The sequence below is a fragment of the Melanerpes formicivorus genome, unplaced genomic scaffold (genome assembly GCF_026170545.1).
Source record: "Melanerpes formicivorus ecotype bairdi unplaced genomic scaffold, bMelFor1.0.p_v2 SCAF_24, whole genome shotgun sequence".
NCBI classification, from domain to species: Eukaryota; Metazoa; Chordata; class Aves; order Piciformes; family Picidae; genus Melanerpes; species Melanerpes formicivorus.
The window spans coordinates 8709402-8721988 of NW_027142376.1; the positions used below are offsets into that span (position 1 = coordinate 8709402).

Below are 12587 nucleotides of genomic sequence, written 5' to 3' on the forward strand. Positions count from 1 at the left end.
CTCATTCCAATGGGCAATCACTCTTTCTGTATAGAACTTCTTCCTAACATCCAACCTGAACCTCCCCTGGCGCAGCCTGAGACTGTGTCCTCTTGTTCTGGTACTGGGTGCCTGGGAGAAGAGACCATCATCCGCCTGTCTACAACCTCCCTTCAGGTAGTTGTAGAGAGTGATAAGGTCACCCCTGAGTCTCCTCTTCTCCAGGCTGAGCAACCCCAGCTCCCTCAGTCTTTCCTCATAGGGCTTGTGTTCCAAACCCCTCACCAACTTTGTTGCCCTTCTCTGGACTCGTTCCAGCAAGTCAACCTCCTTCCTAAACTGAGGGGCCCAGAACTGGACACAGTACTCGAGGTGTGGCCTAACCAGTGCAGTATACAGGGGCAGAATGACCTCCCTGCTCCTGCTGGCCACACTGTTCTTGATGCAGGCCAGGATGCCATTGGCCCTCTTGGCTGCCTGGGCACACTGCAGGCTCATGTTCAGCCTACCATCGACCTGTACCCCCAGGTCCCTCTCTGCCTGGCTGCTCTCCAGCCACTCTGACCCCAGCCTGTAGCACTGCATGGGGTTGTTGTGGCCAATGTGCAGAACCCGGCACTTGGATGTGTTCAATCTCATGCCGTTGGACTCTGCCCATCTGTCCAGCCTGTCGAGGTCCCTCTGCAGAGCCTCTCTACCCTCCAGCAGATCAACTCTTGCGCCCAGCTTGGTGTCGTCAGCAAATTTACTGATGATGGACTCAATGCCCTCATCCAGATCATCAAAGGGCTTGGACATCTTTCCTTTGCATCACTTGATACCATCAATGACGATCCAAAGTCTGTATCGTGCTGCACAATCAATTTGAATGAATGTGATGCTTCTTAGGCTGCATTCACCTGCAGGCTGCAGGGTTAAGACTACTGATTTTAGCAGCTGCAAGGGCTCTGCAAGGATCTGCTCTGCCAAAGCACCCAGGCAAAAGTCACAGAGACTTCGGTTAAGCTACGAGACAGAAGTCAGTCTCTGTTCTGCAGTAACGAAGTCTCTCTCTTTTGAATGGCAAGTCAACAGTAACAGGTAAAAAACACTCAAGAACCCACTAAGGCAAATAAATAAGAGAAGAAACACCTTTTTTTTTTTTAAGTGATGGAGAATATTTTAAATGTTGAAATTAAAACCAAAACAAAACAATGTTTTGAAAATGTATATAAACTGGATAGGTCAATGTACATTGTGCTACTCATTTTTGAGTAGCTGTTACACACATGGTTGCATTCTCTTTTAAAACAAAGATATGATATCCTGTTTGTCCAGGGCCTCAGCTCTTCCTAGGTCTACACTGTATTTCTCTAGCTGGATTACAGCAAAGAGAAGACTCAGACACCCTGCCTTGGTTTCTAGGAAAATCTTCAGTCTTACTCAGATGCCTAGAAGGGTAAGTAAAAGAGGAAAAAAAAATACACCTCCTAATCATCATTTTCCTCATCATCAAATGAGAGAAGACTGCTATTTTTGATTTGCTTAGCTGTACTCTGAGGAGTAGTTGCTTCTCTCTTCGTTTTCTTTGCCTCTTTCATCTTCTTACTTGAACTTACATTGAAGTCCAAAGACTTCTCTGATACCCGTTTGGCTGGCTTCCTGAACATAATTTTTCCATCAGCAGGTTCTGGTTCTGGTTCAGCACCTGTAACCAAAACAGTCAAATCAGCACATGTGCCTATACACACACACAGAGACCTTCACCTTCTGCCAGATCTGGTGATCTGCATGTATTAGTGTGCCAGAGGCTGGATGAACTAGAGAAGCAGTAGAAAAATCAATTCCACAGACTGTAATGAATGCTGGGATAAAGGACCTTGCAGTAATTGCCACCTTCTGTGCATGTTTCATTTCCCCTCAGATCATTTTTCCTTGTCTCTGAACCAGCAGTAACAACTTATAAAATGCTGCATAAAAACAGTAAGCAATGTGAGTGCTGATAAACAACAAATTATTTTTCAACAGCCCCTAGGGTCAGTCCTCCATGGAGAAAAGTATTTCCATATGGAAGGGCATTTTTTTCCACACAGGAAATCAAAAAGTTCCCTGTGTCTAGACTTGAAAGAGCTAATGCCAATGTTCCACTACATGTTGTTCTGCCTTAGGAGGCACCTAAGTGCAGCTAGGACATTAATCAGCTGCATTTGCCAAATTAATGCAAAAGTGTCACTCATTTGGAAAAGAAAATGCAAGTCACAGGAGCTGCTGGTGCCTGAAATTAAACAAAAGTGTAGCTGTGTCAAACCAATTATAGAGTAAAATGAAGGAGAAAGGATGTAAAGGAGATATGGAGAATTGAAGACAAGGATCTTCAGTTGAAGACAATCACTACAGGTACAAAAGAAGAGAGGGCAGAATCTCAAACAGCAGAACACTGAGCAAATTCCAAGGTCCCTTTCATGGGTTCTCTTTAGCTTTGCAAAGTAAGAAATTAAAAGTTTGGAATCCACCTGCTTTGTCTGACTTTGAGGCCTCTCTGATTTGCTGCTTAATTTTCATTGCCTCCTCAGCAGTCAAGTCCCCTTTTTTCAGCGTTACCACTTGAGGCTGCTCATCCTCGTTGTCACTGCCATTCTCACTGTCATCATCTGCCAGTGGAAGCTGCTCTCTCTGGACAGGAGAGAAATAAAAGCAACTGTGATCACCACCAAATCACAGCCACTAAGAGAAGGCTAGTTCTCTTTGATTTCACTTTTGCAGTCTGGTTAGGGAGCAGACTTGGCAGAGCTGTCAGCGTAAGGCCCTCCCAGCACACCCAGTCCAAACGGCACTCCAGTTCTATCACTGAGGCACAGCATTCCCTACAAAAATGCACTGTGGGCTCTTTCAGTTAGAGACCAACACAGCAGGAACTTGGCAGGCAAGACATTGACTCCTTTTGCCCATTAGCTTTATTGCAAAAGCACTGTCTGCCATGCAACTCAAAGGCATGGGTCCAGATCTGCACTTTCTAAGCTGTACTCAAAACAGCTCAAATGGGGTCCACAGCGGCTTTGTTATTCAGGTTGCCTAACCAAATCACTGTGAGCATTCCTGACACAAGGAACACCATGGCCCCGCTTCCACTCTCTCAAACTTGTGCTCTGCTTGACAGAAGAATCACTTGTGATAAAATTTTATAAACTTCCTAGCATGGAAACCTCTGTGTAACAAAGTCCTCCAAAAACTTCATCTTATAAGGAAAAGTGTTACCAGAATTTACTGAATTCACCAAGATGTAGACAAAACAGAGTCTACCTCAAACCTACCTATCCAGCTCATCATGTCTTTTTTAAACAAATCATTGTGACTGCTACATTACTGATGAGTCTGGGGAGGTTACATGATAGAGGCCTCTTTTCTCTTCAGAGCCACAACACACGTTGATCCTTTAAAGGTAATGCAGGCAAATGGAGCAAGTGGTGAAAGCCGACAGGCTGCAGTAAAAGAAATGTTCACAAACAGCTTCTACACCCAGAGTGGCACAGATTATTCAACTCAAGGTCACTAGTGGGGGTTTGTTTTGCTAGGTTAGTTTTCAGCTGCATACAAGTACACCTAGGCAACAACATAACTGAAGGAACAGCACTTACAGCTAATGGCAACCATAGTTAAACTTACATTTCCTTACTCATCAAACAGAAACAACAGCTTTGTACATACTGTATGATGATAATGATAGGCCTCATAATCAAGGCATCTTGTACTATCTTAGCACAAAACACATGCAAAACCATGCTGGAAACAGAAAAAGCACAATGCCTTCAGAAAACACTGCCTTTGAGCAAGCTGACCTCAACCTTACTAACCCCCGCCTTAGCTTCCTGCCCATGCCACCAGTTTGTCTGCTGACATATTAGTATGATGTTTACACATTTTTTTAAAAGTTATTTTCTTTAATATATTCTTAAATATTTTCTTCCTCGTTTCTTTTTCTGCCTGGGCTTTCTAAGGCCAGTTAAACTTGGGACGTCATTGCTCCGTTGTGGCCCCACAGACATCTTAGGCACTGAGAGGTCAGCACTGGCTGCTCTGCAAAGGGCACCGTCACCACCACGGCTGCAATTATTAAATACAGCAGTGAGGAGGGACACAGCAGTTTGTTGCTCATGCTTTGAACCTCCAACACAGAAGCAAAAGCAAGTTACAAAGACTCGTTCAGCACATCTGAGTAACTAGCTCTCCCATACAGAGCCAAAGCCTTGAGGTACCGTTATCCCACCGCCTGGGTCGGGGCCGCTCCCGCTGCTTCAATTTAGGCCCCAGCGGAAGCACCACGGCACGGGAGGCGCCATAAAGAGGGAGCTGCCCCCTTCCTATCCCCGGGAAACAGGGGAAAAGAAGCAAGGCAAGAATGCGGCGGCAGCAGTAGCCCAGGGCTGGGGAGGGCCGCGCTGCCCGACCACGGGGGCCAGGCCGTTACCTTGGTTTCCACTGTGGGCCCCTCCCGATACCCGACCTGCCGCTTGAAGCGGCTGAGAAATGCGGGCTCGGCCGGCCGCACATAGGAAACCTGGTTCCTTTTGCTCATGGCTGCTGCCCGCCGCGCTCCCGTCTCCGCGCCTACTTCCGGGGGGGCCGGACGGCGGCCCTAGTGGGACAGAATTGGCACCCCGCCTCCCTGCCGCAACGCACTCCATCACGTGAGCGGAAAGGACCGGCAGAGCCGCATGGCCGCGACCAGACTGGCTTCGAGCAGGAGGAGGAGCCACGCACCCCGCCGCTCTTAGCGCCAAATTCAAACCTTCCGCCATTTTGTTTAGGCGGCCGGGGACGCGCGGCGGGCGGCAGGGCTCCCGTCGATCATGGCTTCCGGCGTGAGAGGTGAGGGGGAACAGCATAGCCCTGAGGCTGTGCAGAGGCTGAGGGGCGTTCAATTCTGTGCGGGTAGCAACTGGGCACCGGGGGGGGGGGGCGGGGGGGCTGGGTGAGAGGAGGCCGCGCTGTAGGCTCTGCGCCGTGAGGCCGACCGGCTCCGGTGGGATGTCACCAGATGAAAGCCACCCCCGCACGGAGGGGCCGATCTTCTGGGGCTCGGTGTGTCCCGGGTGGTGTCGGAGAAGGACGGTAGGGTTGGAGCGGCGCGGAGAGAGATTAGCCCCGGTCCGTCCAGACGCGGTTCTCGTGATTGACGGACGCAAGCGGCTCTCCCCAGCAGGAAGGCTGTGCAAGCCCTGCGCCTCTCAGCCGGCCAGCCTTTGTCAGCTCTTCTGCCGTGTTTCATCCGGGCTTCATTAGTTGCGATTTTGTAGCTGTGGCGTCCTGCAGACCTTCCAGCGAAGGCTGAAGATGCGGTGTGAGGGATACGGTTTAGCGGCGGACTTAGCGCTTGGTGAAGGGCTGGGCGAAGGGCTGGGCTCGGTGCTCTCCGGAGTCTCTGCCAACCAAAGCAATTCTGTGCCTACGAATGCAGCCCTTCAAGCTCTCGGGTGACAGCCAGTGATTTCCCTCTGCACTTGAAGAATAAAAACCGAATTAAAGCCCAGCACGTCTCTCAGATGTTGTGTGAATCGAAGGCAAAAGGCTGGCGTAGCAACAGCAGGGTGCTGACGAAGGGTGAGGGGTAGTGAGAAGGTTAGGATCTTTGCATACCTTTATTAATCGTGCTTTAAAAGAAGAAAACCTCTGCACTTTCAAAGACTTTACGAGGGCTTTATTATCAGACTGTTTTGGCAAACCACCTTTAATTGTAATTCCACTTGTTTTAGTGGTTTGCTTCTGTTAGTTAGATCTTTGACTAAGTTATGTGACATGATGCTGTGTCAGATTCATGCTGAAGTGGAAGCCAAGTCACTGTATCTACCTGTGGGTTAATGTGTCCCCTCTTGGGGGACCTTCTAGCTGCCTTCCAGCACTTGAAGAGATTCTGTAGGAAGGCTGCAGAGGGACTTAAGGGTGTCTAGAGACAGGACAGGGGGAATGGTTTGAAGCTGAGGGAGAGCAGGTTAGACTGGAGCTTAGGAAGAAGTTCTTCAGTCTGAGGATGATGAGACTCTGGGACAGGCTGCCCAGGGAGGTTGTGGCTGCCTCCTCCATGGGGGTGTTGCATGTCAGGCAGGATGAGGCCTTGAGCAGCTGAGTCTAGTAGAGGTGCAGATATGTGCTACCCAGGGAGGTGGTTGAGTCAGCAACCCTGGCTATGTTTAAAGATCATTTGGATGTGGTGCTTGGGGATACAGTTTAGGGGATGAACTTTGTAGAGTAGGGTTATCAGTTGGACTGGGTGATCCTGAGGGTCTCTTCCAACCTGAATGTTTCTGCCATTCTGAAAGGTGTCCCTCCCCATGGTCAGGAGGTTGGAGCAGGTGATCTCTGAGGTCAGTTGCCACCTGAAATGCAAAGCTGTGCAGACTGATGCTCATGTGCAGGAGAGCTTTCTGCTTTACAGAGTGCTCAATATTCCTTCATAAAAGTGAAAATGAAGCGGCTCCTCCCTCGTGGAGCTCTAGAAAATTGAGGGTTTGCAGTCAGGTCAGTAAAACTCTTCCATGCTGTATGGTTTTATCCATGTTTAAAATGCAGTGGGGACTATATAATACTGTTCACATTTAATTCTCCCAATTTCTCTTTGTAAGCCTTATATACATTAATTTAAGAGGTTGCTTAGTGCACACTTACTGCAGGGTGCATGCTCACGTTGCAGGCCTGGACCTTTCTCTACCTTTCCATCTCTACCTTTCCAAGAAACTGCAAGCTTTCTGTCAAAGGAAGACAGTTAAATATTTCTGTGCAGTTCTAGCTCATGCACAAAGCAGGTATTTCTAAGGCTCTCCATTCCTCTCAGTATTGCTTACAGGAGAGACCTTATTGCTCTCTACGACTACCTGAAAGGAGGGTGTAGCCAGGTGGGGGTTGGTCTCTTCTCCCAGGCAACCAGCACCAGAACAAGAGGACACAGTCTCAAGCTGTGCCAGGGAAGGTTTAGGCTGGATGTTACAAAGAAGCTCTTCACAGAAAGAGAGATTGGCCATTGGAATGTGCTGCCCAGGGAGGTGGTGGAGTCACCATCCCTGGAGGTGTTTAGGAAGAGACTGGATTGGTCACTTGGTGCATTGGTTTAGTTGATTAGATAGTGTTGGATGATAGGTTGGACTCTATGATCTCTGAGGTCTTTTCCAACCTGGTTAATTCTATTCTATAATGGGGGAGGGGGGTTGAGAAGTAATTTTCTGTTTAATTTTTCTCTCTTTCACTTTTGCAGATTCACGTGACTCTGCACTACCTTTGAACTCACCTAGGTAAAGTAGCATCAGCTGATTCCTGTATGGGGACAGTCACATTGCACAAAAACTGCAAACAAAACCCAGTTTAATTTTGTGAAATAATTTAAAGGGTTGTTTGGTTTGGGTTTTTTCCTCAACGTTTTCCTGCACAAGATTGTTGCCTTTCTCCCCTCATTTCCTTTTATTTATTTATTTAGTAAGTTCTTCTAATAAAAGTGATGTTCTGAGGTGTCACATTTCTCCTGGAATGCTGCAATGTAGTAAATTCCCAATCAGATCCTGGGCTGCATCAAAAGAAGTGTGGCCAGCAGGTCGAGGGAGGTGATCCTCCCCCTCTGCTCAGCTCTGGTGAGATCCCACCTGGAGTACTGCATCCAGTTCTGCAGCCCCTATTACAAGAGGGATCTGGAGGTGCTGGAAGGTGTCCAGAGAAGGGCCATGAGGATGAGCAGAGGGCTGGAGCACCTCTCCTGTGAGGACAGACTGAAGGAGTTGGGGCTGTTCAGTCTGGAGAAGAGAAGGCTCCGAGGTGACCTCATTGTGGCCTTCCAGTATCTGAAGGGGGCCTACAGGAAGGCTGGGGAAGGACTGCTCAGGATCTCAGGTAGTGATAGGACTAGGGGGAATGGAATGAAGCTGGAGGTGGGGAGATTCAGGCTGGATGTGAGGAGGAAGTTCTTCACCATGAGTGGTGAAGCCCTGGAATGGGTTGTCCAGGAAGGTGGTTGAGGCCCCGTCCCTGGAGGTGTTTAAGCCCAGGCTGGATGAGGCTCTGGCCAGGCTGATCTAGTGTGGGGTGTCCCTGCCCATGGCAGGGGGGTTGGAACTAGATGATCCTTGTGGTCCCTTCTAACCTTGACTGACTATGATACTAACTCTGCAGCTGGACTCTAGAATTTCTCTAAGAGATACTCAGCAAGGAATTTCAATTCCATGAGCAAGTCCTAAGCTAAAATAAAAGGCCCTTCTCTAAATAGAAACAGTTTGTGCCACAACTCAGAATAATATTGTCTCATGAAAATACATTCAGCAAGTTCATGACATGCATCTTAAGTCCAGTCTATCTTCTTCCTTTTCTCAGGTGCTTCCTGTTCTTTTTTTGCCCTTTCCTCTCTGGTACTCCCCAACCCCACACAAGTTCTTCCTCCACTTTTAAAGCTGTTCTCTTTTTTTCCCTTGTTTGCCAAAAAATGAAAATCCATAATACACTCATGCTATAGATGCTTTTTGGGAAAGAATGACTTAAAATACAGCTAAGTTTGCTACCACTTCACATAAGAATTTATTTATTTAATGTTATATACTCAAACATTAGTAACTTTCTTGCTGGAGCGTAGCATCGCCAGTTCCATTTAAGAGTCTTTTGTAACTTCCAGTGTTAAGGATGCTTGAAACTTGTAATCTTAGAAACTACCAAAACCTTTATTATAACACTGGTTTTCTATATCTCAAGCTCATGGTGGAAGGTGTCCTTTTAGAGTAAAGTTACAAGCAGCAGCAATCAATTGCAGTAATTTCATGTCCTATGGGTTTAAATCTGCCAGGGAATCTGGTTTTAAATCTACCTGCAATAAATCTGTGGCTTGTAGTGAATCGACGTAGGCAGCTACAAGTAGGACATTTCCAATGTGACCTCATCCTTAAATCTGGGGTTTATTTTGTGGTTTCATGTTCTCAGACAGCTGATGGGTCTATTGCAAAGTGATCTAATGCATAGATGTTCATTTAGTGTTGAAGGTGATGCTATCAAAGTTTACGTAAGGGTCCGCCCCCCTTCAGAGGCAGCCGCGCTCACCGATGGAGAGCAAGGCTTGTGTTTGTCTGTGCTGTCATCAACTACCATTCGCCTGCACTCCAAGCCTGAGCCAAAGATCTTCACCTTTGATTATGTTGCAAATATGGAAACAACACAGGTAAGAACATCCACAATCTTGCCACGATGCTGCAGTTTTCCCCCAAAGTTTGGCAACTGCCACACTAAACCTTTCCGAAGAGGTAATGCCTGAGGTCTTGTTTGATGTGATCAGATTAGAATATGTGGTTAGAATACAGAAATGTTACACTATAGTTCTCATAGTATTTGGGGAGGGGGGGGTTAACTGTTAATGTCTTTAATTAAATTCAAAGTGAACTTTCTATTGGTAAGTTACAGAGTAGATAGAAAATAAACCCACCTGTTGAGATAAGCATGAAAATAGCTGGCAGTCAGTAGCTAATATGAAAGATTGGGTTTGTATATTAGGAACTTAAGAATTTGTATTCCAATGAAAATAGCTGGCAGTAAGCAGCTCATATTAAAGATGGGATTTGTATATTAGGAACTTAAGAGTTTATATTCTATTTTGTAGATTTCCTTCTTATCCATTTGCCTGCTACACAGATGCATTGTTTATCTGGGATGGGTAATACTGGGAGGAAGAGCCTTCAGTTTAGTTTTATTCTGTAATATGTATTTGGAAGCTGTTACTATGATGCTGAGTTTTATTTTTCTTCCTGTTTATCAAGCAATAAATGATTCTATGGATAAACCTTTTTGAGGAGGAGTGTCTTATGTCACACAGCCCTGGGATGTATTGTTTTGCTGTGAGAACTCCAGGGCTCATGATACGTGTCTAAACTTAAGGAATACATTGATTTTATATGTTATAAAGTTGTGGCATAGAACACTCTGATAGAAGAGCTACTGAAATGAGTGGTGCCAAGTGCCTTTTCTTTCCCTTGTGCCCAGGAGTCAGTGTTCTCAAGTGTGGCCAAAAATATTGTTGAATCTTGTATGAATGGCTACAATGGAACCATCTTTGCATAGTAAGTCATTTAATGCTATTTCATTGCATTTGCAACGTTTGAGGGGGTTGTGTTCATGTGTACTTGTGGTTTTAGATGCCAGGGCCTGCTCAATGTTATAGTAAACTTAGAAAGTGCTTCCTTAGTGCAGCAAACAACCATTGTTGTTACTAAAAACTAGGGGTTTTATTGAACTGTCAGGAGAAAGCTTGTTGTTTTCAGTATGTCCACAGAAAAATGGAATGAAAATCACTCCAACTTGGTATTTGGCCAGCTCCAATCTTTATTAAGTCTTCACTGCCTGTGGGAAAACTCATGAATGATAATTTTAATGTTAAAAATGTTTTCAAGGCAGAGGTTTATCCATGACTAAAAGTACTAGATTTATTTTCTTTGTTTGGGCTTTTTTTTCATTGTGAAATCTGAGTAAGCACTTCTGCCAAAAATGCCAACTTGAAGGACTGTTCTAAGCAACATCCTACCAGGATGTGGGGAGATTCAGGCTGGATGTGAGGAGGAGGTTCTTCACCATGAGAGTGGTGAGACCCTGGAATGGGTTGTCCAGGGAGGTGGTCGAGGCCCCGTCCCTGGGGGTGTTTAAGAGCAGGCTGGCTGAGGCTCTGGCCAGCCTGATCTAGTGTGGGGTGTCCCTGCCCATGGCAGGGGGGTTGGAACTAGATGATCCTTGTGGTCCCTTCCAACCCTGAATGAAACTATGAAACTATGAGTTTCAGCCTAGCACAGTGTTTGCAGAACTATGAAATCTGTTTTGTTGCAACAGACAAATGTGGAAAACTGAAGTGAAATTGCCCTGATCTCTAACGTGATTAATAACTATGGAGAGAAAAAAACCATATAGTAAACTTAATTTTTCTGATTTGGGGTTTATGTGCCCTGCTGAGTGACACACAACCCGAAAGACTGACCCCAAAATCAGTTTACACAAAGTCACAGAATGTTAGGGCTTGGAAGGGACCTCCAGAGATCATCCAGTCCAACTTCCCTGCCAGAGCAAGACCACCCAGGGCAGGTCACACAGGAACACATCCAGGTGGGTTTTGAAAGTCTCCAGAGGAGACTCCACAACCTCTCTGGGCAGCCTGCTTCAGGCCTCCAGCACCCTCCCAGTGAAAAAGCTTTTTCTTCTCTTCCCATGGCACATCCTCTGCTCCAGCTTGCCCCCATTGCCCCTTGTTCTGTCCTTGGACATCCTGATCAGAGCCTGGCTCTGTCCTCCTGACACTGCCCTGCACATCTTTATCAACAGGAGTGAGGGCACCCCTCAGGGTCCTCTGCTCCAAGCTGAAGAGCTCTAGCTCCCTCAGCCTGTCCTCAGCAGGGAGATATTCCACTTCCTTCAGCAGCTTTGTGGCTCTATGCTGGACTCTTTCAAGCAGTTCCCTGAGGTCCTTCTTGAGCTGAGGGGCCCAGAACTGGACACAGTGTTCCAGATGTGGCCTCAGAGTAGGGAGGGAGGAGAAACTCTCTGGACCGACTTACCACACCTCTTCTAATCCACCCCAGGTTGCCATTGACCTAGTGTTGCTGGAATTTTCAACCCACCATGGTATATTTGAAAGCCTTCATTTGAATAGCAAGTTCCACTGTTTTCCTGTCCAACAGAAATAAGGAAGAAAATGGTGGGTGGCAGGGGAGAGAAAAGGTGGTTTCTCTAACATGGCCAAAATTTGCTCTTCTTTTTAATGCCTTTTTTAGCTGACCAATTTCTCAGCCTGCCTCTGTTTCTTTTTAGCTTCAGTTTAGAATATTTTGTTTAATGGAATATTAAGCTGTGAGTTCTCCTTAAAAGTTGCAGATTAATGACAAGCTCAGAGCCAGAATAAACCTTAGTCTGACCTTTGTTATTTGGTGTTTTGTTAGTGGCCAGACTGGATCAGGAAAAACCTTTACAATGATGGGTAAGTGCAAGATGGTGCTTAATCTTTCAGTAGTGTTTTAATGTTTGCTTTTTGCCTTGAACTGAAATGTTTTGCTCAAATACCCAAGGTTGATTTAGATCTTTGTCTTCCTTTGGGTAACTTTAAGGTTTAAGAAATGATGTGGTACTCAGTGTAGTTGTTCTTGCTTTGTATCAAAAAAGTGAAGTGTAGGTATCCTTCTCTTTGAAGATAAAGGGTTTTTGTGATTCTAACAAAAGAGGGACTTTTGAATTCAGTCAAACACTTGTAATAAAGCTTCTCAAAGATTACTATTTTAATAGCATCCCTTTTTGGCTTACATCCCTTTCATGCGTAGAAAACCACTGCAGCATCCTGGGAGCCTCCATATTAAAACACACTTATAAAACAACTCCCTCCTACCCAGCTAGGAATATGTGGAGGCATCCCCTTGTAATTCTCTTCTCCCAGTGGTGGTTTTAAGTACATTAATATTGACATCAGAAAGTTACTGAAGTGCCCCAAACCATTTTGACCAACGTGTTTCAAGGACTGCATAGAAGTTAACTAAACATGGGGGCAGCCTTGTTCTTCAGGTTGAGGCAGCTGTATTGTCAAACCTGCCCGTGTTTGCTGTGGAAATCCAAGTAGTTTATACTATTTTAGGCTTGGGTCACCTGTG

General features: G+C 46.1%; 2 protein-coding genes across 3 annotated transcripts in view; one reads left to right on the forward strand and one right to left on the reverse strand.

The window, feature by feature from the left end:
• Positions 1-622: 622 nt before the first annotated feature.
• KIAA1143 (KIAA1143 ortholog) lies at positions 623-4598 on the reverse strand. The gene is made up of 3 exons (XM_068152805.1): positions 4424-4598; positions 2472-2631; positions 623-1666 (listed from the first exon to the last, which is right to left on the reverse strand). Exons 1-3 carry the CDS (start codon positions 4529-4531, stop codon positions 1449-1451), a joined length of 486 nt encoding a protein of 161 aa, XP_068008906.1. The 5' UTR covers positions 4532-4598; the 3' UTR covers positions 623-1448.
• Positions 4599-4740: 142 nt separating this feature from the next.
• KIF15 (kinesin family member 15) overlaps positions 4741-12587 on the forward strand; it is a 39388-nt gene continuing 31541 nt past the window's right edge. For both annotated transcript variants that reach the window (XM_068152806.1, XM_068152807.1), the window contains exons 1-5: positions 4741-4824; positions 7202-7238; positions 8953-9136; positions 9952-10028; positions 11889-11926. In XM_068152806.1, coding sequence (XP_068008907.1) covers positions 4806-4824; positions 7202-7238; positions 8953-9136; positions 9952-10028; positions 11889-11926 — 355 coding nt within the window. In that variant the 5' untranslated portion in view covers positions 4741-4805. The remainder of the gene's footprint in view (positions 4825-7201; positions 7239-8952; positions 9137-9951; positions 10029-11888; positions 11927-12587) is intronic.

Coding starts and splice junctions, on each gene's coding strand:
- KIAA1143 (XM_068152805.1), bottom strand. CDS start 4,531: ATGAGCAAAAGGAACCAGGTTTCCTATGTGCGGCCGGCCGAGCCCGCA. Junction 2,632..4,423: donor GGCCCACAGTGGAAACCAAG/GTAACGGCCTGG, acceptor TCTCCTGTCCAG/AGAGAGCAGCTTCCACTGGC. Junction 1,667..2,471: donor CTCAAAGTCAGACAAAGCAG/GTGGATTCCAAA, acceptor TTTTGGTTACAG/GTGCTGAACCAGAACCAGAA.